Source organism: Aspergillus saccharolyticus, assembly GCF_003184585.1.
Source record: "Aspergillus saccharolyticus JOP 1030-1 unplaced genomic scaffold BP01scaffold_19, whole genome shotgun sequence".
In the NCBI taxonomy this organism is placed as follows: domain Eukaryota; kingdom Fungi; phylum Ascomycota; class Eurotiomycetes; order Eurotiales; family Aspergillaceae; genus Aspergillus; species Aspergillus saccharolyticus.
Window position 1 is genome coordinate 216500 of NW_020290629.1, and position 21432 is coordinate 237931.

Genomic DNA, 21432 nt, shown 5'->3' on the forward strand with positions numbered 1-21432 from the left:
GTCATAACCTTGTTTTCCGGGTTATCAGACAATTGATGGACTACTAACTACAAGCGCATAATACAATCATTGTCATGGCTAAGTCTGATTGACGAAATATCGTTCCCATTCCGAGCTCATCATCTACGGGAAAAATCACTACCCACGTAAATGCATTCCCTCTTCAACCATCCGCCTTCAAGGTAGTGCAAATATACCACAGCAGAACATCCATCATTGCACACCCTCAAGAGACGGTGATTGACGCAGACCCACTGCTATAGTACCCCTCCGTGGCCACAATCTGGTAGTTATGAGTTCCTAGATCCATCCCAAGCGCCGCCCAAGCATTGAAATGATTGGCAGTGGTCACGGTGCCGCCGACGCGCTTGGACTGACGAATGGACCAATACTGCGGGAAGGTGGCCGTACCGTCGATGGAGGGAGCATTGGTGCGGGTAGCGGTGTAGATATCGTACGTCGCCCCGTCACTGTAGACGCTTCCCTTGTAGGTGCCAGCCGAGCCCGGATTATACTCGCCATAGTCCTCCAGAATGTAGTATTCAACCAGAGGGCTGGTGGTCCACCCGTAGACGGAGAGGTAGCTGTTGCTGTTGTCGGTGCTGGTCCACGAGCCGGAGTACGTGATGGTTCTGTCAGGGAAGGATGCATCGTGTCAGTCAGTCAGTCAGTCTGTAGCTGCCTTTCGCACCCTACGGAGAGGGTTCTCGCTTTACCTGGCACTGCCCGGATTCCAGCCTTTGCCCCCGACGAAGTTGGATGCGGAATTCCAGCTCACCGAGTAGCTCCCCCCGTTCCCGTTGGTGTATTCGACATCTCCGCTTGCACCATCCGTCCAGAAGGAGTAGTAATAGCCGTTGCTCCAGCCGGTGGAACTAGCAGTTGAGCGCGCGGCCAGCGCAGAAGAGAAGTTGGAGGCACGTTCCTCCTCCTCCTCCAGCGACGCAACGGGAGCAGCGAAGGTCTTGACAGCGAGGGCGCAGGCCAGAAGAATCTGTGACAAGCGAGCCATGGTCATTCGATGAGTTATGTGAACAGTAGCAGCAGGGACGCTGAATTCTCCTGGATTGTGTCTCGTAGGAGGGGTGGAGTGGGGTTGTTCAATGCATCATTTTTATAGTCGTCTTTGCAGATACACATTTAGCCGTCTGGTGATTCTGAGGAGGGATTGATGGTATGAATCGAAGAACGAAGGTCTCGTCTTGGCTCCGTTCGGCACTTTGCACGTCGGCGCCTTCTGGCTTTAGCCGAGTCGGAACATATGCCGAACCTAAAACGGAAGCAGTGTCGATCATTTCAATCTGCCTAAATGTTGTCTACCCCGGATAACTTAGGGCTACGCTACCCCCGCTTCTTCATCGCTTGGCTAATGTGCGTGCAGAATGGCATTGCCAGATGGCGTTCTTCAAGAGCTGAAGAGCCGGCTGTGGGGGCTTATTGCCGGACATGTAGGGCTATGTGTGCCGGTTAGGTTAAATGAATTCTCCCAGAGCCCTTGGAAAAGTGGGAATGTAGGCTTAGTCGGGGTCTGCTTTGATTCGAAGCAGGCGGCAAAAGGCGAAGGTTGCGGGTTAATTTCGCCTGGACTCATGTTCTGCAGCATGGAGGATTTGCCCTGAGGGAAACTGAGAAGCCCAGGTGAAGGGCTTTCGTTGACCAAAACTTGGTATTAACTGCATATAATCCATCCCATGGCTGAGTGGTCGATGCAATCATTAGTCAAACACCAGGAGGTCCAGGAACAGGGTCGTGGGACGAAGCACGGAAGCTCGCGTCGCTACTTTTACAATGCCATGCGAGGCCCGTCCGCTTCTTTGGTGAATGCATGGCGGGGACTATGAAACCAGGAACAGCTACAAAGTATGATTGCTTCTTTCTAAGTTGCATGCTCTGATACAGTCACGGAAACTCTTTCTATAAATCGTGAGATGCGTGTCGATCCCCATGGGGGTGGGCCAGCTGATTGATAAAGATTGATTAGGGCTGCACCGGGCCCTACACCTCAATTATTGGCTGGAAGCCTGGATCGAGGAATCGGCAGCACAAGATGGTTCGGATTCTTCCGAGCTGCCAGAAATAAGAACCCATAGGTCGGATATTCGGATCATACGAAAGTCAATCGATGCATTACGAACCTCAACCCAAGTCGTCTCTGGGCAGATGCCAGTGATACTAGTAACCTATGTCATGTTCTGAGATCCAAGATAACCGCTTCCCTTTCCAGGGATTTGAAGGCTGGGAGATACATTACTTCAAAGCCGTAAAAATCAGACTACACAGACCATAAATCAGCGACGGATACCAGGGGTGCCTTAACGTACGTAACGAGGCGAAAGAGAAACAAAATGAAATGAAATGAGTGGCAAACCAGTGGCCGCAACGCAGAGAAAAACTTCATGCCCTCTCCCAGACGCTAGGTCTCCATAGAATCAATACTAAGGAGTCCGGACTCATGTAAATAATTGGTCCTCGACTATCTTATTAGATAAGTGGCATTCTGGTAAGTAAGTCGGCAACTAACATGGTCCAGGGGACGACCAGGCCGAAAGAGCTCAGAATTACTATCTGCAGAGTGCGCCAGTGTCGTGGCAAGCTAACGTGGTGGTTCGAACAGCAGGCAGTAGAATCCCGTGGAGAGTACACGACAGCAGCCGTAGAATTGCCTTGAAGATTCCGTTCCCCTGAAGAACGGATTCCAGAAAAAAAAGAATCGAAGGAGTCTAGACTCCACCCACACGGGTGGCATCAGTCCACATTCCCCGTTCCCACGCTCTCATATCGGAAGCACACGAAAAGTCCTCGGGGAAGAACATCCCGCTTTCTGGTCCATTGTCCTGTCTTCAGCGAGACTAGTACTCAAAACGTCGTCTGCAAGAAAGATTTTTTTTTTTTTTTTTTTTTTTTTTTTCGGTTTTTTTTTTTTTTTTTTTTTTTTTTGCACGGCAGGTGTCTAGCTCCATTCTGTAACAGAAAATATAATGGACTAAGCCAGATGTGGTGGTGTACTAGTCATCAGCGTCGGGATCTCCGAATGAACGCGAGAATCGGAAAAGCATTGGAGTTGGGGCCGGGTTGGCGTGCCCTAAAGAGGAAATCTTCACGTCGAGGCCGGGGGAGGGGGGTCAACTTGAACATCTAGTAGTTGCTTTAGAGAAAGGGTCGTTGGACGGGTCAAGTCGACAAGGAACTCCCTTTCGTGGGGTATGTGAGGGGGAATTATTGCACAGTAAGCGAAGGATCAGACCAGGCTTACTGGGGACTCTGCAAAGCAAGGCAAAGACAGGAAATCAGGGTTGATTAGGATGACCGAGACGAGAGTCATCGCATCGGCTCCAGATGCCATACTCGGGACCTTCTTCTGGCGAATATCGGCGACTATGACGAGAAAAAGGACCCAAACCAAAGGGATGGGGGCGAGGTTTTCAGGCCACCGAGAGTAGAAGCACATCCGGGGAAAAAGCGGGATCGCAAGGCTGGGGCTGGTTCGGCACCGGCCAACGAGGGGGCGGGGTAATGCATTAGCCGGCTTTCGGAGCGACGGCCCGTCTGACATTCAAAGTCAGACAATGCAACATGAATTTCATCGGTCTATTGAATTTTTTTCGCTGTCCGATAGACCTGTTCGCAGGCCGAAGTATGACTCCCTAGCGGCAAAACATCGGGCAAACTCTTACATGTGGCATAAGTTAGAGAAGTTAGGGCTAGCCGGGTATTGCCCCCCTTGTAGGGAGTACGAAAGGCGATGAATGACCCCTACCATGACCTAAGTTATTGCATACAAGTGACAATACTAAGACCTAATAAAGAATGTGTACTGAAACGTGTACTGGCATGAGTCAAGATTCATTTGATAACATTAATATGCGTATATTACTAACTACGACTAGGCCCTTCGTCATGGGAGAGGATTTTCTGACAGAACCACGGTGTTGCTGTCATACTTATGTCCTCTGCCAGCTCGGCTCGCTAACGGTGGTGGTAGTGGTGGGTGGGCAGTCTGATACCGTACCCAATCACAGGCCGCATCCCCGTACTGTAATTTCCGCCCGCAACCACCGTTCCGAAACCCCAGCCCTGAATCGCCCTCAATTTACATCTCAACGATCTCCCCCTGTACCTTGGTCTTTTCGTTGTCCAAATCCTCCACCTTCTCGACCCCGGCAAGGCCCAGACGCTCATAGATTGCCTCCATGCGACGACGGTCGGCCTCGGCAATGCTATCCATATTTCCTCCGAAGAAGACGTCAAGCTCCTCCAAGGTCTTGTCCTTGGTTTCAGGCGAAAAGTACCAGATAAATGCACCGCCCAGTCCACTGAAGATCGCAAAGAAGATGTAGGTGCCGTATTTCATCGAGTTTAGCATGTCTTTAGTGGTCAATCCAATGACAAAATTGAACATCCAGTTCGTTGAAGCCACAATGGAGACACCACGACTGCGAGCGCTCGACGGGAAGATCTCCTGGGCCAAAACCCAGGTCACCGGACCCCACGAGTATGCGAACTGGGTAGCGAAGATCCAAATAAAGACAATCGCCACCCATCCTTGAGCCTTGTAAAGACCTTCGTTCAAGTCCCAGTAGTTCTCATAGAGACCTTCCACGATAGCAACGACAATATGGCAGAGGAACATGCCGATGGCACCCACGATGAGAAAGGTCTTTCGGCCGAACTTGTCGAGATAGAGTACCGCAGGCAAGGTGAAAATGATCTGCAAGATGCCAGTCACACCCGTGGCAAGGAGCGTTTGGGAGGTGCTTGAAAATCCGAAGGATGCGAAGATCTGGGGGGCGTAGTACAAGACGGCGTTGATACCGGTAAACTGTTGGAAGACCATCATTCCACAGCCAAGGAAGAGTCGCTTGCGCATGTTCTCAGCGAAGAGGGCTTTCCAGGGAGCCCATCTTCCGCCGGCCCGAACGGCTTCGGCATTGGACTCTTCGTCAAACATCACAGCCGCCTTGATTTCCAGGATTTCTGCCTTGAGCAAGGGATCTTCGGGAGAGAGTCTTCGGAGCTTGGACAGCGCTGCGACTGCCTCCTCCTCGCGGTGCTTGGACATCAACCAGCGAGGAGAGAAGGGGAAGAAAAACATTCCAAACAAGAGGATCCAGGCAAAGAGGATCTGGAGGGCGAGAGGGAACCGCCAGGCAATAGCCTTCTGTCCCAAACAGGTGTGACCATGGGCGGCCTTGTAGTTGAAGCTGCCATCGGCGAGATAGGGGTCCGCGACCCCCTCAGGATTGCACTTGTTACCCCCCACATATTGCATGCCTATCACCATGTCAGCAAGCGACTCATAGCCAGCCACCCGATGGGAAATTACCATAATCCAGCCAGAAAGCAATGGCGGTTCCGATGGTAATCGAGAGCTGTTGCAAGGAAACCAAGGAACCACGAAGCTCGGGGGGTGCAATCTCGGCTTGGTACAGGGGAATGACCTAGGTAGGGGTGGAGAGACTTGTTAGTTCCACTTGTCACCTCAAGAAAAACACTCTTTGCCAGAAGAACCTACCTGACTGAGCATACCAATACCCAAACCACCAATGATACGGCCGGCGAAGAAGTACGCAGGGTTCTGCGCGGCAGACTGCAGAGAGGAACCCAGAGTAAAGACCACAACCGCCACCATCATACTGTACTTGCGACTGATCTTCTCGGCAAGCCATCCATTGAACAGCGCACCTGCCCAGGCACCCAACTCCAAGGCCGACACGAGCCACCCTTGCAGGGTGGAGCTTTGCAACGTGGGGAAGTGCGCTTCGAAGTTCTCCATGACGAGCACCGGGGACATGACTCCCTGATCGTAGCCATACATGATACAGCCCAAGGAGGCAAATGCACAAGTTGCGAAGACATAGGGGTTCTTGAGCATACCAACCAAGCCATGTGGCTTTTCGGCATTAGCTCTGCCCACAACACTTTGACTCACAACCATTTTTTTTCCCTGATATTGATCGAACGCTGCGAGTTGGGAGGAGAAGAAAAACCGGGGGAGAAGCACGCTATTATATAGATAGATTCCCCGCTCCAAATTTTTCCCTGCTTTTCCCTCCAAGATCCATTCAGTCCCGATTCAGATGGCTCCAAGTAAGTACTAGTGACTAATGCAGTGGGATGCGAAATGGTCCATGGGGCTTCAATGACCGGACATTCATCGGATCAGGCACCGTACCGAGTCCTCTCATTTCATGTCGAAGGAGCGGGTTGGGGAACTTAGTGTACCACTGGCGGACCTAGAAAAAAGCCACAGAAAGTAGTTCGGGGTTAGTTGACTCAATGGGAGCTCGGCTTATCCCCGTGGATGATTTGGGACCCCGGGTCTACTACCCCGGAATGGCCACAAAACTGGCTTGGGCCGCCTGGAGAGCGGCAATTGGGGGTGGTCAGCACCACCGGACCACCACAGCATAAGATACTAACGACAGACAGGCTAGCATAGCAGAGATTCCCCAGGCATCTGTCAGAATGACCAGTGGGCAAACCCCGTGGGGGGAGGATTTGGGGGAATCAAGTGGTTTCCATGCAAATGAGATTCAAAGCGAACGAAAACGACTGAAGCGAGTAATGACTATGACCGAGTTGTTGTGGCGTAGCCAAGGCCAGGGATGAAAAAGTGTCATATCTGCTTGTTTACGAGAGCCAAGTTGACGCCCGATGCTTGATGGGAGAGTCAGCCACTGGATGCTACTTGGCGGGCCACCTGGGCGCCAAGAAAGAAAGTCTGGCTCTCGTTTCGGCAATCGGCAATCGGCCACGAATGAAAAGGACCTTTAGGTCTACTAAGGAGTAACTACGATAAAAACAAAGAAAATTACATACACTCTTCCGCTGACCACGAGTTCACTTCTTACACACTAACTAATTTTGGCGCTAACAGTCCACTCAGCACTGACTACCCTGGTGGTAAGTTGGGGTGTTCGAGTCTCTCCAGATTCCACGCGGCTTGCGTGGCTCGGACTAATTTTCCCCCTCACGTGGGAGAAAAAAAATTACTACGTACTAGTAAGTCCAGCTACTTACCCCGGCTTCCCCATGCCCTCAATCCTGCTTGATCGGACCGCCTCCCCAAATCCTCACTGTAGGGATGGGGCCACTCACCGTCTGTGATACCGAAAGAGAGGATTCGGCCAGATGAGGGGGAAATGTAACCCTACCATTATCACTGCTATAGTTGGCTTATTATAGCCTTTATTGCCTCCAATCCTCCTCATGATCCGTCCTTCCCACTGTCCCAGAAAACCTTCGGGGACCAGCGCTTAATATTTCACGCGGCCAAGTCATGCGTCGGAAGGGTTTCCAGGTTTACAAAGGAGGGTACCGAATCAGACCATCCGATTTGAGACCACAGCATTTCGAAATGTCAAGCGTCGGAACTATGCCATCAACTCGACATTGATCTGGATGTGACCATATTTGAAGATAGCTCGAAACCAATACTACCAGCTCGCGCTGAGCACTGATGCAGAACACTATTAACACGCTCAACATGGTACTGCTAGCTGTATGCTGTAAGTGTTGTACTTGGCGCATAGCTAAAGGTTGTTCTGGTATATGGATGTCATTAGTACGATACGTTTGATGCTTGTTCTATCTCTCATTCTAATGTCAATCGCAACCACATAACCACATAACCACGGGAGATTCTCACAGATGGAAACAAGTCGAAGTGATTCCACTGCTGGTGATGGAACTACTATGTAATCCCGCCTGGGTGTTATGGGAGAGGCGGTAGACGCGACAAAGCAAAAATGGATACCAAAACTGGATAAGCAAAAGAGAAGTGCATCATCCGTGAATCGAACACGGGCCTCATCGATGGCAACGATGAATTCTACCACTAGACCAATGATGCTGGGTACCTGAAAGACGCGGCCTAGCTAAATACTATACATGGATATTTTTGCTTCATACCATAAGTATAGTATATCTCCGCTTAATGACTACACCTCATACCCATCATCGTACTTGACAAGACAGAATCGACAATTACGACCAGAATCACGCCAGTGCCTGAAATAGTCTACTTATAATACGTTACTGACCAAATCACTATAAGTCTCACGCAATCGGCATCGTATCCCCTTTCAAACGCTCAAACTTGAACCCCTTGCTTACCAATCCACCAGACCGAAGCCACGCATTGAGCTCACTGGGATGATTCAAGTGGAAGATCAGCATCACAACAAACATCAACAAGGCATCAAAACAGTAAAGATACACTTCGTGCGAGAGCAAATAGCCGCCAAATCCTTCGATATATTCAACCAACCGATAAATGGACCGCACGAGGATCAAAACGCTCGCCGCGTAAAGCGTATACACCAGTTTCATCCAGTTGATGCCCGAGCCCAGCGAGTAAGTGGTAGGCTGACTGACCATACGCCAATGAAAGAAGCCGGTCGTGACGATGAAGAATCCGAAGAATACTATTTGGACCACCAAGCCCACAACGATGATGTTCGATCCGGTCTTGAAGCTGGACTGCGTTTTCCCAGCCATCATGCCAGCGCCTGTGCGGAAGGTCGTTAGTAACGCTCAGGTGAAATGCAGCTCGGATGTAGGCTGTTCTTACCTCCAGATTGAAGCAAGAAAGACAGGACATCGCCCAACACGAAGATCTTGGTCATCCATTTGGGGCTGATCATGCTATATTTCTCGGCGTGAAGAGCCACAATAAGTCGACCGAGCATCATGTAGATACTAGCCGCGAATAGCGCTGGCGCCACCAGTGGCATCAGGGAATTGACCAGAAACGGACCCATGGTCCAGTCCGGCGATTGCTCTGCTGAAACGGCGCGCGCACAGTATCCGATGAACTCGACTATCGCATCGCTGGTCAGGTACGCCTTTATCCTTTGAGTGAAGAGGGTGGTGACTTACAGTACCCTCCTACGAGGAAGGGGATGAAGAACCATGTTCTCGTACGGATTAATTGATACGTGTGCCAGATTGAGGTGATAAGGAAACAGATGATGAAGATGACCGCTGCAGCGAGCGAGGGGTCATAGTAATAGTACTTGAACGCAGAGCGAGCTGCAAGCTCAACCATATTGCTGGTTCCTCCTCAGAAATTCGACTTTGGCTGCCTGTCTAAGGTGATGATTTGAGATCATCACCGAGACATGCGGGCGACAAACGGCCCTTTTTATTGCATTGGCTAGTTCCCCATGATGGACACATTGATGGTGCCTAGCGAGCGAAGGGCTGGGAGCCAAGACACAACTCCATTGTCAACATTGGAGAAGCTGCAAAAGGGGGGCTTATTAGTGGACACAAAGCATTTAGAGTACGTACTTTTCTTGAAATAATGTCGGATATCGACGTTGCGGACCAAGAATAGAACAACAATAAGCGAAGCTCCACTGTCGAGATCTATACCCAAAGCAGTATAGTTTACGGCTGCCTGTTTTTCTGCCCCAGGTTTCCAGGCCGCCATCTTAATCTCTTCCATCATTCCATCCGCGCCTTTCTCCGTCGCGTTCCCGACATAGAGAGATGCCACTGCGGCGCTCGCACCCAAAATCACATCATGGGTGCCTCGAATGCAAGCAGCGGAGAGTCAAATGTGATGAGTCGCGCCCTAACTGTAACCTTTGTTGCAAGAGAAACATTCGATGCTCATTCTCCGGCGATGATGTATTTCAACAGGATCTTCCCCCGGCGCCTCAGGAGCCTTCAACTTCAATCCGCGCTATTTCCGGTGTGAATTACAGCCCACAGCTGCCGATGCTCGAACTTGAGCTTCTCAATCACTGGCATGTAGCCATTGTAGATACTCTTGTCCACCAGGTTTCGACCCGGGAGATGCTGCGGACGTTTGTACCGCAGGAAGCACTTTCCCACCCCTTCTTAATGCACATTCTCTTAGCAATGTCGGCTCTTCATCTCTCCCACTATGGCCCGCGCGAGCGCCGACAGCTGTATACCGAAGCAGCAATGACACACAACAATACGGCACTGGCTTTATACTCGCCTCTCCTCAACCGAGTCAATCCGGAAAACTGCCACGCTCTCTTTGCGTTCTCCTGCTTCGTCCCCATGTTTGCCTTTGCTGCTCACGGGCCAAATGTCGAGTCTAAATCCCACTCTGTCTCGGAAGTCATTGAGGTTTTCAAGCTTATTCGTGGTGCGGCGTTCGTCGTTACGCAAGCTCGGCCATGGATCGCAAGCGGTGGCATGAGCCGTCTATTGACTGTAGAGAGAATGCGGGAAAGAAGGTCTGTGAGACATCATGCGACAGCCATCTACCACCTCCTGCATAGACTGCACGAAGAACAGCAGCAGCAGCAGCAGCGGCAACGGGGCTTGGACTCATCATCATATCGTTCAGCGAATTCCGTGGTTGTCCATGCCACTGAGAGTCTTCTCAACGTGCTTCAGATGTGCGCTGACAACGAGAATGGATCCGTTCTCTTACGTTGGACCGCCATCGTGCAATCGACGTTTTTGGATAGTTTGACACAGGACGAGCCAATGGGCCTAGTCTTGCTCGGCTATTTTGGTGCCGCCATCGACTTCATCATCGATAATTGGTGGATGGATGGCTGGGGTCGGTATCTGATCAATCTTGTTTCCGATCGCTTGCGAGCAGGTGCTGATTCACAAGAGGTTGTCTGGGCCCGGTACGCAATGCATCAGCTCGAGAGTAGCAATATCGACAAGACAAACGGGACCCTCGAAGCCGACGAAATCCGATCTCATTCCGGCCAACCTCTCTTTACGGAGCACTAAAGAGTCCAGGTCTGATGCGTGCCTCCCCAGATACCGGGAAATGGCAGTTCACTGGTCTTCTTCCGAGCCTTGGCAGAGTGGCCGAATTTTTCTGAGTTTTGTGATCGGTTCGTCTTATAGGGCTTCAGATTTTGAAGTATTCTGCCCTGGAACCCTTGAGATGTGGCCAAGCATATCTCTCACCCTCGGTAACAATGCTCTCGGCTCATTGGCATACCACATCATCGATTTGCCCAACCGAGCCAGCTCAACCCAGCTCAGCCTAATAGATACATAAACTCTGGGTGGTTGAATGGTTTTCTGATAACATGGACGTTGCACCTTGACCACCATTGGCAAGTGTCAGTTCACACCGAGGAGAACGAGTCGAATTGCTCCACTTAACTCATTTTATCTGATTGTCCTGCCTACCATTGTCCTAGTCAGAGTACGAATAGAATAAAGTGTCCTAATTCCTGTAGACTATGTCAATCCCTATTTTGACTCCCCCCGTTTCTCCCAATGTTCCTGCCATGGAAGTTACTTCGAATCTCTTGTCTTGGTAGTACTTCAAGATCATGTGTGTCTTGTAGACATGCAGCTGCATCAAGGTATGGCATATTTGGCATTACTTCAGAAATTATCACATGCTATTCTTGGAGCTCTAAGGTCACAAATGATCTAATTCCAGCGAGTGCGTGTTGCTCTGACTTGTCAGAAAAGTCGCTTCGGTGTCGAAGATATCAGCAGGGTGCATTACCCGATTCAAAGTTGCGCATATGTGGCGTCTTCAAAGGGTACATAATATACGACTGGACCCGTATGCTATTAGCTTGGTTCATATTCATCTACTGCACTCAAAAATAACCAACCAACGAAAAAAAGAGCAGCTACCATTGCTTATGCTTGGGGTTTGGCAGCTTCACTGGATGCTTCCCCACTTATCTCAAGGGCGATAAGTAGAGACCTAGAAGAATGAAGATGTACCTTGGTACGGCATGAAGCACTGTTTCCGGGCGGAATTCTATAAGCATTGCGAAATCCATGATGTAGAGTATTAAGGCAGACGAGGCGCAATACACAAATCCAAATCAGGCAAGAAGAAAAGTACGACCGTCTAATTAAGCTCAAAACTTGACAACCAGAGAACGCGAAGGAGAAGGGTATGAAGGCTGACAATGTGAGACAAGTCAAGCCCGAAAAGAAACAAATGACCGATACCATTCCATGCACACTAGCTATTTTGCCGAACCGAAAATCCCATGCACGCTTTTTTCCCCAGGACGATCATCAATCGTCTGGGCCCATTTAGGCCCACTTGCCAATCAAGGCCATAATACCAGCACCGAACAACATGCAGACGACCATGAAGGTCAGACGCTTATTGTCCTGGGTTCGATGGGGGTCGAATAAAAAGTCACGAGCCAGCAACTCCACCAAGCCGGTGTAGATCAGGATACCGGCGGAAATGGCATCGAGCACACCGGAGACCACATTTGCCGTGTAGGAGCCTGAGTTGTACGTTGTCCTGAGCCCCAGACCGATTGCCACCGAGATAGGCGTCGTCAGGCCATACAAGGCACAGAGTACCCAGGGGAGCCAGCTACCCTTCCGGAAGGGGATGGCGGACATGCGAGCACCGATACCGAGACCTTCGAAGGATTGGTGGAAGACTAGGACAGGGTACAAGGTGGAGAACTCGTCACCGACGACCCCCAGATTCAGACCAATGATGACGGAGTGGAAGATGACGCCAAACTCGAGGATCAGGAAGGCGGCAATTTGTTGCTTGAAGGATCTCTCGATCCAAGCCTCATTGGAGGTCAGCGACTCAGTGTCAGTCTCGTTCTTCCGCCGACTAGTGGAGGTATCCTTCGTGACACTGCTGTTGTCGACGGCACTGGTCATGATGGGCTCGGGATCTTCTCTGCAAATGCCGTACTTCACCTCGACGTAGCGTTCGGCGCCGAAGTCGAGAAGGAAAATGCACATGAGAGACGACAGGACGATGGCGGGGCACCAGGAGTAGTCCGCCCAGTGACCAGTCATGCCAACGCAGGTCTGTGGACCAATCTCGCCATAGGCAGGGTCGAGGAGGTGGATAAAGGCTGTGGCAATGATGACGCCTGCGCCGAAATAACGTGCGAACAGATAGACATACAAAGGGATGTGGAGACGAGGCACACGTTTAGCGATGACCGGGAAGAAGGTGACTGCGGTGGAAACAATAAAAATGACAAAGATGGCGGAAATGCGGGCGCCGAGATGCCCGTTGTAATCGTTCTCTGAGGCGTTCAGATAGCAGATCACATCGACGGGGTCGACGGTGTCGAGATCGACATCGTTAGGGTTAAACGACATTCTGATTATGTATGCTTCAGAAGCTGTGTCGAGACCCAATGAGGGGAAGCTTGTTTAGGAAGAGATTTTCTATATTGATCATATCTTTGAGCCGGCTTTGAGCCTCTACTTATATCGAGGTGGTGTTGAGGATGGTGGGCAGTCTCTGCGTCGAAGAGGACCTTGTGGGCGACTTGGCCCACATTAGCAGCAGCGTGGTTTTCATTGCGGTCTGACTCGATCCAGATTCTGACAGACGAAGCGTAATATGACCCATGGTTGACTTGACTAGATACTTTTCGCAAATACCACGATTTTGTTTAAAGGTGTCTTCATCATTACTAGGTTGTTGAAGGAAGTAGACGAGGAAGGAAGGGAGATGCCCGGCAGAACAGCATTGTTGGCCTGAGGAATCAACCACCAACACCAGCGGACAGCCTTCGCCCGCCACCCTTCAACTTCTGCCACTCCATCCATCCAACTCGAGAGATTGAATGCCCCACTACGCTTACTCACTCTTAGTTACCTAGTACCTTGGGGACAGCAGGCACAGGCCAACAGAGAACCTGGCATAGTGATCTTTCATCTCACCCTGATTGATACGAGAGGCCCCCCACCAGTGCCCACCCGGTCCCCATCCACTTCCTTCTTCCTTGACCTTACTCGATACTCGAACTGCGTCATACGCTCAGGGAGCTCCGGCTGACTCTTTGCTTCCAGACAGGTTCCTAACTAGTGCCACTGCTGAGTTCTTCTCGATTTCGGTACCTTGGAGGATGTAATCTTCTCAAATCCGTCCGCACGTGGCAACCAATCATGGCTCCAACTGTCATCCAAGATGTTTGGCCCGGGATTGCGTCGGCAATAGACGCCAGGAAGAATCGAACCTACAATCAAAATAAGACTGGCTTGGCAGGTACACCGAGAGCTAATGCGTCCTGTTGCTTTGTCACGTTGTCACATTCAAGGTCTCCGACTCCTACCCACTTAGTCTCGAACCAAAAGTCTATTGCGAGCATAGACCTTCGGCCAGGACCGACACTGACTCAGTAGCCTGCGCTGGGCACGGTGCTAAATGAATCTTGTAATCATAAGCCCTCGAAAGGTGGTTATTGTCTTCGCACTCTCTAGGTAAGACCGTTGCCATGTCCTGCTTCCGCCAAGAGAAGATATAGTTCGTTGCATTTCGAACTGACATGGCATGTCAGTGGCATGTCGACTGACACAACGTGGTCTGCAGGGTCTCGTTGCATGCATCCGACCCGGAATATGTTACTTTTAAGGGTTTTACAAGAAGAATCTCTAGCTTGATGCCTACAGATCTGTGAAGACGCGCACCAAATCCTTGAATTTAGCCCTGAAATCATGACATTATCGTATCAATGGTTATTATCTGCCATTTCCGTCAAAGCAATACGTCTTGACCCCATTCGCGTGCTCGTTATGTCTTGCACCGGACGAGGGCTCGGATGCATGATTCTCAAGCCGTTGAATCGAGGTCTTGGCTCAGTTGACTCGCGCACAATCATGCGACCTTGATCGGAGGGATGGAAAGAGCTTGATTTAGTGCTAGTAGCCTTGGTTAGACAAGTCGAAGAACATCAAAGAAGGGAGACCAACGCTGCAGGAGCTGCAGGAGCAGCTGGAGCAGTTGCCAGAGCAGCAGTTGCAGGAGCAGGGAGACATGTTGATGATAGAGAGAAGGCTTTAAGCGTTTCAAAAGATGGGTTTGACAGTAGATTGATGATGGAGAGGATGATTGATTTAATGATAGGCAAGAACCTCGACTACCTGCGAAAACCACCCCCTATTTATACCTTTCCTGATCGCCCCTCTGTCCGAAGTTGGGCGGCAGTCGCGGTTAGTCGCCGGGAACGAACCTCATACCTCCCGGTGCTGAGTGGTGGCTTTGCTAGCTGCGTGGGGGAGCCACCAATGCAGCAAATAATCATCAACTTCGTGAACATGGCATGTCCAATACCTTGTAGCAAGTCGAACTATATCGCCAGAACTTGACCAACCACCCGGCCGTCGTGGGCTGACCTTCTCCTTCTCCACCCAGTCCAACAAGTAAAGTGGCCTAAAGCCACGCTAAGAGATCAGTTGCCTTATCCTCGCATGGGGTGGATTCGTATCCAGTGCAGCCGGAAGCGGATTGGGGACGGATGATCATTCTCATCCTCTCCTATCAATTCAAACTAAGGAACTCATCAATAAAATGGTGCAGACAAGAGAGCAAGACAAGCAGAGAAAACCCTTTCGAAAACTCTTGGGTGAGCTCGAGATTCACGAATTTTATAATATGCTGGAATGTGGGTGAGCACCTTGAGAGACAAGGACCTTGGTGGCCGCCTGTCCGGCTTCAAGGTCCTCACCATACCAGGCAGTTTCCACCCTCACTTTCCCCTCTTCCACCCTTGGCAATGACTTGATCTACGCACGAATCTAAGTTTTCACGGAGCCCGAAGTCATAGCCACTATTCTCCTTCTGATTAGGCGGAAAAGGTTGCCATATCACAGCTTACATGTGCCCCACGCACAACTCACGGCAGGTATTCCGACGACAGATCTCATGATATAAACCAGTCTTCTCGCAAAGAGAGTCAGACACAACCTTAGTAGTCAAACTCACATATGCTGATTGTTGCTGGCACAAAGTGTTGCACGTAACGTACAGGTCTTCGTCCCTCGAGCATAGCACGATTTTGTCCGCTTACCCCCACTGATTCCCCTATCCACTCATCAGCATTGACTGGCGTCAACACAATCGTGCCGAGATGCCTCTTTGGTTCGCTCCTGGGGTTTGACTAACAAGCACACAGTGGGGATAATGCAGGCCATCCTAGCAAAAGCAATTTCAACATTTCCTTGGCGCTTGTTAGATCCTGTCTGACCTCGTCAAGTGATCCAACAGTTCAACCCGAGCCTAGGATGGAGTGAGGCAAGAACAATTAGGAGAGTGAGGCAACCGGAGCGAGGTCATCACACAGGTTTCACATCGCGCGGCAAGCGTAGATGGCAATCGATAGCTGCTCAAATCACGGTTAGTACACTACGTGCACTCAGCTGCCCAAAAGCAAAGAAAGGCTTTCGGCTAGGATGTTAACCGGACCCAGCGCTCATAGACATCGAACTGAAGGTCGCCTACCATCTGTCGTCTTATAGCTTGAGAGTACTAGATCTCTGTTGTCTGGCCACGGAACCTGACACCTGTAACCCCGAAGCAAGGGAGAATCGCGTAGATCCGTCCATAGGGTGCAGGTCGAGCAGAGCCACCCATTTTCCAAGAATGTGAAATAAGCTAGTCTTTCCACTCCAGAGAGCTGGCTGGAGCAGACAGTATTGTCAGCGCAGCCGATACTCTGGCCCCGTGATCCAAGCGAGGTTATTACACGTTACCATGTCAGTTAGTCCTTCATCATAATTACAACCAAGAAGGAATTTAGGCATTGTTCCAGAGCCATCCTCCAAACTGTCATATATCGACAACTATCGACCAACTGTCAGAGTAAACAAAGACTGCGAGCCGGTGTAGTTTTCAAACAGAAACAGAGCAACCCAAGTGAAACCCGGAGACAACGTCCTGCGCACAACGCCTTCACAATAAGCAGTACGCACTTGGATGAGGTTTGATCTTCAACAAAATCGACGAAGAACACTCGCTGGGTCTTGATGTGAGTAGTACTATACATTCACCGTGGGAAAGCACCTACAAATAAATAGGTAGTATCTCTCAGTAACGAGGAGTCGCGTCTGCTTCGATGACCCCAGCCCGAGAATCAGAACTGCCTTCTTCGCCCAAGGCACTCAAGGACCTTGGGAAGTATACATGCTCAAACACGCCCTTTCTTCCCCACTAACTCGATCTTACCAAGATACTGCCAGCAATAATGTCTTGTTTCATCATATGCGTCGGAGATCATGTCCTTCCACCCCTCTCGCCTGACTACTACCTACCAATAGACAGGAGCAATCAGAAACCGGAATCATATTGAACCTGACTCGTGGAAATCAAACAAATACAGCCCAAGAAAGCCTAAGAGGAGAAATACACCTCGAGCCAACGGAAGGAAGATGCCCTCACCGCAACACTCTATCCCCTCAACCCCAAATCCCCCGACCCCAAAACTTTACTCCTCAACCGTAACATTCACCTTATTGGTGTCTTCATCCCAACAAATTAGCATCGGACCACCAAGCGACCGACTTCTGAAAATAAACTCACAGAAAGCCAGATGATCCTTGATATTCAACGCCGCCTCATACGGTTCAGCGTAATACCACACTGCATTGGGAATCGTTTTCTCTGGAGTTACCCGAGTAGAGGGTTGCACGATATCAGTCCCCCGTCAAGGAAGTACACTAAGTCAAATAGAAGCGGAGTACCCGACGTACCTCCCACTACGACCGAATAATACGAGGCGTGGCCCTTCCACGGACAAAAGGTCGACAACTCCGTCGGCACGAAGAGAGAGGGATCTTTGATTGACGAGGGAGGGAACTTTTGTTGGGCGGGGTTCTAGCTTAGCCTCACTTTCGGGGGATCGTGAAGTTGGGGAAGATGATGCTGGACTATGTACTATGTACGACTTACATAGATGTTGCCTTCGACTGTTTCCCAGTGGGTGGTCTCGGCGAGGACGGTGTTGTCGATGGTGGCTTTTGCGGTAGGCATGTTTGATTCTTTTTGCTCTTTTGAGTAGCTTCTTACTACAATATATCGAAAGTCGCAGATGAAGGGGGAGTTGCAGAGTTGATATGAGGTTCGTTTGATGTGGCTAGATTATGTACGATTAGAAGGCACGTGAAGTGCGGGGAAACTTGCGATGGAAAGTTGTTGCTGATTATCAATCAGAATTTTTAAATCCTTCAAATAACTTCGTGTCTAGAATATAGTAAGTACTGCACAGCTTACGAGAAGAAAAGCTCCGCGGAGCTACCGGGTTCAACCTCTCATTGCTGAGTGATACTTTCCAACCCTTTCTTCTCGTTGCATGAAGGGGTATTATCAACCACCAAACTTATTTAATCAACCATAGGTTTGAAAAAAAGTCCCTGACATATCGGAAGATCATAGTAAGATAGTAGTATAACATCATAGGAGTCAGTGGCGCTCCACGTAAGTATCGCTTCGTTATTGTATTGTATGTCGAACATGCAGTATACGCTGGGAACGGCGGTCTTCCTGCGAACATATCAACACATTCGCCCATTGGTTGTGCTCGCCAACTGATCTCTCTGTCAATTACCAGGTGTGCATGGGGCTATACTGTGCATTCAAAGCAAGCGAGTGTCCGAGTCATAATCATGAGCTTGGGGAAGTGCAGCAAACTATACGACAAACTCGACAACAATGTCTTTCATCCATCCTCAATGCTGACCACGTTCAGCTCAAAACTGGTACAACTCCATCCAGATTCTATCACCTCTCAACTCTTACCACCAAAGGAGAGTAACCTCGTCCTACTCTTCAAAGACCTCATTTTGCAACCCCCCACAGCGAAACAGCCCTCATCATCCCCGTGAATCCCTCCGCAACCCTCGCCAGAGGCGCCTCAATTGCTATGGGCGCCCACACCAAACTATCTCCATTGACACCCAATCTCGTCAGGAACTCCAAGCTAGTCTGCGCACCATTTCCTTCCGATACTCGGAGGAATGTTTTATTGCCCTGCCAACCAAACTCACATCCGTCCAGACATTTACTGGGAGACTATAGTTTAGTGAATACGCGTTGCCGCCACTGACCAAAGTGATATTGCTGATTGACCCGTTGCCGTTCAAAAGCGCTGAGTCAAGGCCCGTGAAAAGGGCCCCAGGCACGGAAGAAGTAGGCTTGACGGAGAATGAGAGCGTGTAGTCCCGTCCCTTACTATCGAGCGGGGTTTGAAGATAACACTGATCGGAGAAGATGATGGCTGAGTGCTGGATTTGGCAGCCATGAATTGTACCGTGATAGTCGTTTCCTGACAGATCCGCAACGGTGCTGCTGCTGTTCTGGAAGTGATACTCAAGGATTCTTTTCCCTTTGCTAGAGATCCGGCGGTCAGGATTCTGTCCATGGATTTTGTGGAAAACTTCGTCATATTCTGCTTCAAGGAGATCACCTCCCCACTGTTTATCGGCAAGGGCGGGCAAGACAGGTCGCCACGAGTAATATGCCTCCGATACGGTCGTCGCATTAGGCCCGTAGTCGTTCCACAGGGCAGTGATGTGTCCTAGCACCCGGGACTGTTGCGAGGTGGGTTGTTGGTGGCATTGTTAGTGTCAAAGATATTAGGGGCGTATGCACCCCCAGCGGGATTCCCATAGAACACCCGCGTCTTGTTGAGGTATTGAGGATAGCTTCCGGACCATTTTCCAACGATGTAAAATGCATCGTCCGAGTTGAGAACATTGTATCCGTTGTGAATGTAATCAAAGTAAGGATTGTCCTCAAAGTACTCCCAATGCTGAATCGAAACATCCTTGCTGACATTGGCGCCTTGAGCGAGGGTGAACGTGCCCCAGATGCGTACAGCCTTGCCAAGATCCTTGATGTAGTCATTCAACTGATTGACAAATCCGGTCTAATCGGCCACAAGACTGGAATTGTACTCGTCCGCTCCGAGGTGAACGGTCTTGCTGTGAAACCAGGGAAGAAGTGTCTTCCAGATGGTTTTCATGGTTGGGATTGTTTCCGGATGACTGATGTTCAACATGCTGAGATCTTTCAGACCTAGCTCCGGCCGCCATTGAACGATCGCCAAAGCGTGACCCGGTGCCTCAATCTCAGGTATAATGGTAACGCCTCTGCGCGCACACTGATGCTGGATTTGATCGAATTGTGCCTGCGTGTAGGTGTCGTTGGCGCGGTTGTTCAGGCCTGCGAGGGCAGGATCCTCGGACCATGGCCGGAACGCCGCGTAAAGCTCCATCGAGGCTTGTGTGGAGTACAGATCAACATTGTTGTAGAGGTTATCGCTAAAGTGTAGGTCTGCTTTAAAAAGGACAAGTACGAGCATAGTTCTATCAGAAAGTGAGGTGGATAATAATGGCGGCCGACGTCGAGCTGTACATTCAGTTCTGCATCATCACTGTCGCAGTCAAGACTCACTCACCATCACTCCTCGACTGGACCATCCTGGCGCATCAACCGCCGATCCATGTGGGAGAGCATAGCCATTCAAGACAGCTGCTTGAATCACTGAGCGAGATCCCCACCAGACTCCCAAGGGGCTTGCTCCAGCAATGGTGATACCATGACTGTCGATATCTAACGCATAACCCTCAGATGTCCACCGACCAGCAGCATCCTGGAAGCTTGTATGGTTAGTCAGAGTTAGAAAAATAGCATTGCGGCCTCTTTTCTTGTTGAAAGTGATCGGCACCTCCAGCCCCAGCGACGATCGAAGGTCTTCTTGGAATGTTGTTGCAAACTCATGAAGTGTTGGGGGAATCAACGTCTGCCCTTACTCATCCACTTGGCTGAAATAGCGCGAGTCAACCACAATGCTTGCCAGTTGACGGATTGAAAAAGATGTGCCGTTTCGCTCGATGAATGGCGTGGTGGGAACCGTCAGAAAGCGACTGTATCCTGCTTGGATGAGGACCTAACCACTTCCTCAGACATGACAGTATGCACTTACCGGTGATGCTGAGGGCCAAGAACCAGCAAAGACTGTGCCAAAGACTATGTAGAGCCATGGTGACTGGTTGCGACACCTCGAGGGATCAATAGGCTTGCTTGCGCCACCGGGGCTTAAATAATCAGGAACTCAGCGGGCAGCAACTCCCGGCAGTGTCAGCTGCCATGCACCTGCCAGCGTCTGGCCATCATTTGCAAGGTTGCAACGAATAGATTGAAGTTTGGAGATAGTATCTATCATTGGTGTGATCACGCTTTATCAGGGGGGTTATCGTGACCCCTCACGAGCTCAGAGGAGTTGAAACGGTCAAGTACGATGTGGTTATCGAAGCGGGTGTGACCTTCTCCTCACTTGGGATGGCACGAGGTGCTTGATTTGACCCGCTCTGCTGCAAAATATTCACCGCTATCTTTGCCCAAAAAAAAAAAAAAAAAAAAAAAAAAAATAAGAAAAGGTACAAGGAAGGAATGATTTACATATGAGCCAAAGGTTAGTCAGACGCCTGACGAAATCCATACGGCAATGAGCAAGCGACAAGACCATCTCCAACAAGGAGGGATCCTTCTCCAAAAATGCCAATGCAAGATTATCATACATGTTGCGAGGGCTCAAATCAGGAAATCAACTCCAGTAAAGTCGCACGGGCTTGTCGTTAATCGATACGGTGATATTTCCGGTGCCAGTCGCTTATGGGCTTCGCTTCGGCTATTAAGGGGGTAGCACTCGGACCAGGTTGCTGCAGGGTAATTCAAGT

At 50.1% G+C, this 21432-nt stretch overlaps 8 protein-coding genes and 1 non-coding gene across 9 annotated transcripts; 2 read left to right on the forward strand and 7 right to left on the reverse strand.

The window, feature by feature from the left end:
* Positions 1-226: 226 nt before the first annotated feature.
* BP01DRAFT_424046 (glycoside hydrolase family 11 protein) lies at positions 227-1012 on the reverse strand (the record flags this gene model as incomplete). Its single annotated transcript, XM_025579666.1, has 2 exons — positions 227-632; positions 717-1012. 2 exons carry the CDS (start codon positions 1010-1012, stop codon positions 227-229), a joined length of 702 nt encoding a protein of 233 aa, XP_025430546.1.
* Positions 1013-4090: 3078 nt separating this feature from the next.
* BP01DRAFT_298181 (sugar porter family MFS transporter) lies at positions 4091-5935 on the reverse strand (the record flags this gene model as incomplete). The annotated part of the gene is made up of 3 exons (XM_025571905.1): positions 4091-5271; positions 5324-5438; positions 5513-5935. 3 exons carry the CDS (start codon positions 5933-5935, stop codon positions 4091-4093), a joined length of 1719 nt encoding a protein of 572 aa, XP_025430547.1.
* A 1846-nt stretch (positions 5936-7781) lies between these two features.
* On the reverse strand, positions 7782-7852 carry BP01DRAFT_t190. The gene has a single exon. It is a non-coding gene; the product is annotated as a tRNA-Gly (tRNA).
* A 205-nt stretch (positions 7853-8057) lies between these two features.
* BP01DRAFT_392502 (RTA1 domain-containing protein) lies at positions 8058-9082 on the reverse strand (the record flags this gene model as incomplete). The annotated part of the gene is made up of 3 exons (XM_025578156.1): positions 8881-9082; positions 8573-8821; positions 8058-8510 (listed from the first exon to the last, which is right to left on the reverse strand). Exons 1-3 carry the CDS (start codon positions 9047-9049, stop codon positions 8059-8061), a joined length of 870 nt encoding a protein of 289 aa, XP_025430548.1. The 5' UTR covers positions 9050-9082.
* Positions 9083-9469: 387 nt separating this feature from the next.
* On the forward strand, positions 9470-11177 carry BP01DRAFT_357553 (uncharacterized protein). The gene has a single exon (XM_025575220.1). It carries the CDS (start codon positions 9871-9873, stop codon positions 10729-10731), a length of 861 nt encoding a protein of 286 aa, XP_025430549.1. The 5' UTR covers positions 9470-9870; the 3' UTR covers positions 10732-11177.
* Positions 11178-11761: 584 nt separating this feature from the next.
* On the reverse strand, positions 11762-13205 carry BP01DRAFT_400210 (ZIP zinc/iron transport family). The gene has a single exon (XM_025578575.1). The coding sequence runs from the start codon at positions 13069-13071 to the stop codon at positions 12019-12021; it is 1053 nt and encodes a 350-aa protein (XP_025430550.1). The 5' UTR covers positions 13072-13205; the 3' UTR covers positions 11762-12018.
* A 497-nt stretch (positions 13206-13702) lies between these two features.
* On the forward strand, positions 13703-14142 carry BP01DRAFT_357554 (uncharacterized protein). The gene has a single exon (XM_025575221.1). It carries the CDS (start codon positions 13867-13869, stop codon positions 14101-14103), a length of 237 nt encoding a protein of 78 aa, XP_025430551.1. The 5' UTR covers positions 13703-13866; the 3' UTR covers positions 14104-14142.
* A 2597-nt stretch (positions 14143-16739) lies between these two features.
* On the reverse strand, positions 16740-17891 carry BP01DRAFT_357555 (DUF427 domain-containing protein). Its single transcript, XM_025575222.1, has 4 exons — positions 17645-17891; positions 17446-17551; positions 17276-17356; positions 16740-17215 (listed from the first exon to the last, which is right to left on the reverse strand). Exons 1-4 carry the CDS (start codon positions 17723-17725, stop codon positions 17181-17183), a joined length of 303 nt encoding a protein of 100 aa, XP_025430552.1. The 5' UTR covers positions 17726-17891; the 3' UTR covers positions 16740-17180.
* Positions 17892-18529: 638 nt separating this feature from the next.
* On the reverse strand, positions 18530-20750 carry BP01DRAFT_416492 (glycoside hydrolase; the record flags this gene model as incomplete). The annotated part of the gene is made up of 8 exons (XM_025579204.1): positions 20679-20750; positions 20538-20626; positions 20151-20495; positions 20043-20101; positions 19668-20013; positions 19343-19619; positions 18757-19268; positions 18530-18721 (listed from the first exon to the last, which is right to left on the reverse strand). Exons 1-8 carry the CDS (start codon positions 20734-20736, stop codon positions 18530-18532), a joined length of 1878 nt encoding a protein of 625 aa, XP_025430553.1. The 5' UTR covers positions 20737-20750.
* Between the last annotated feature and the right edge of the window lie 682 nt (positions 20751-21432).

Coding starts and splice junctions, on each gene's coding strand:
- BP01DRAFT_400210 (XM_025578575.1), bottom strand. CDS start 13,071: ATGTCGTTTAACCCTAACGATGTCGATCTCGACACCGTCGACCCCGTC.
- BP01DRAFT_357553 (XM_025575220.1), top strand. CDS start 9,871: ATGTCGGCTCTTCATCTCTCCCACTATGGCCCGCGCGAGCGCCGACAG.
- BP01DRAFT_357554 (XM_025575221.1), top strand. CDS start 13,867: ATGGCTCCAACTGTCATCCAAGATGTTTGGCCCGGGATTGCGTCGGCA.
- BP01DRAFT_357555 (XM_025575222.1), bottom strand. CDS start 17,725: ATGCCTACCGCAAAAGCCACCATCGACAACACCGTCCTCGCCGAGACC. Junction 17,552..17,644: donor CAGTCGAAGGCAACATCTAT/GTAAGTCGTACA, acceptor GCCCAACAAAAG/TTCCCTCCCTCGTCAATCAA. Junction 17,357..17,445: donor TTATTCGGTCGTAGTGGGAG/GTACGTCGGGTA, acceptor GGGTAACTCCAG/AGAAAACGATTCCCAATGCA.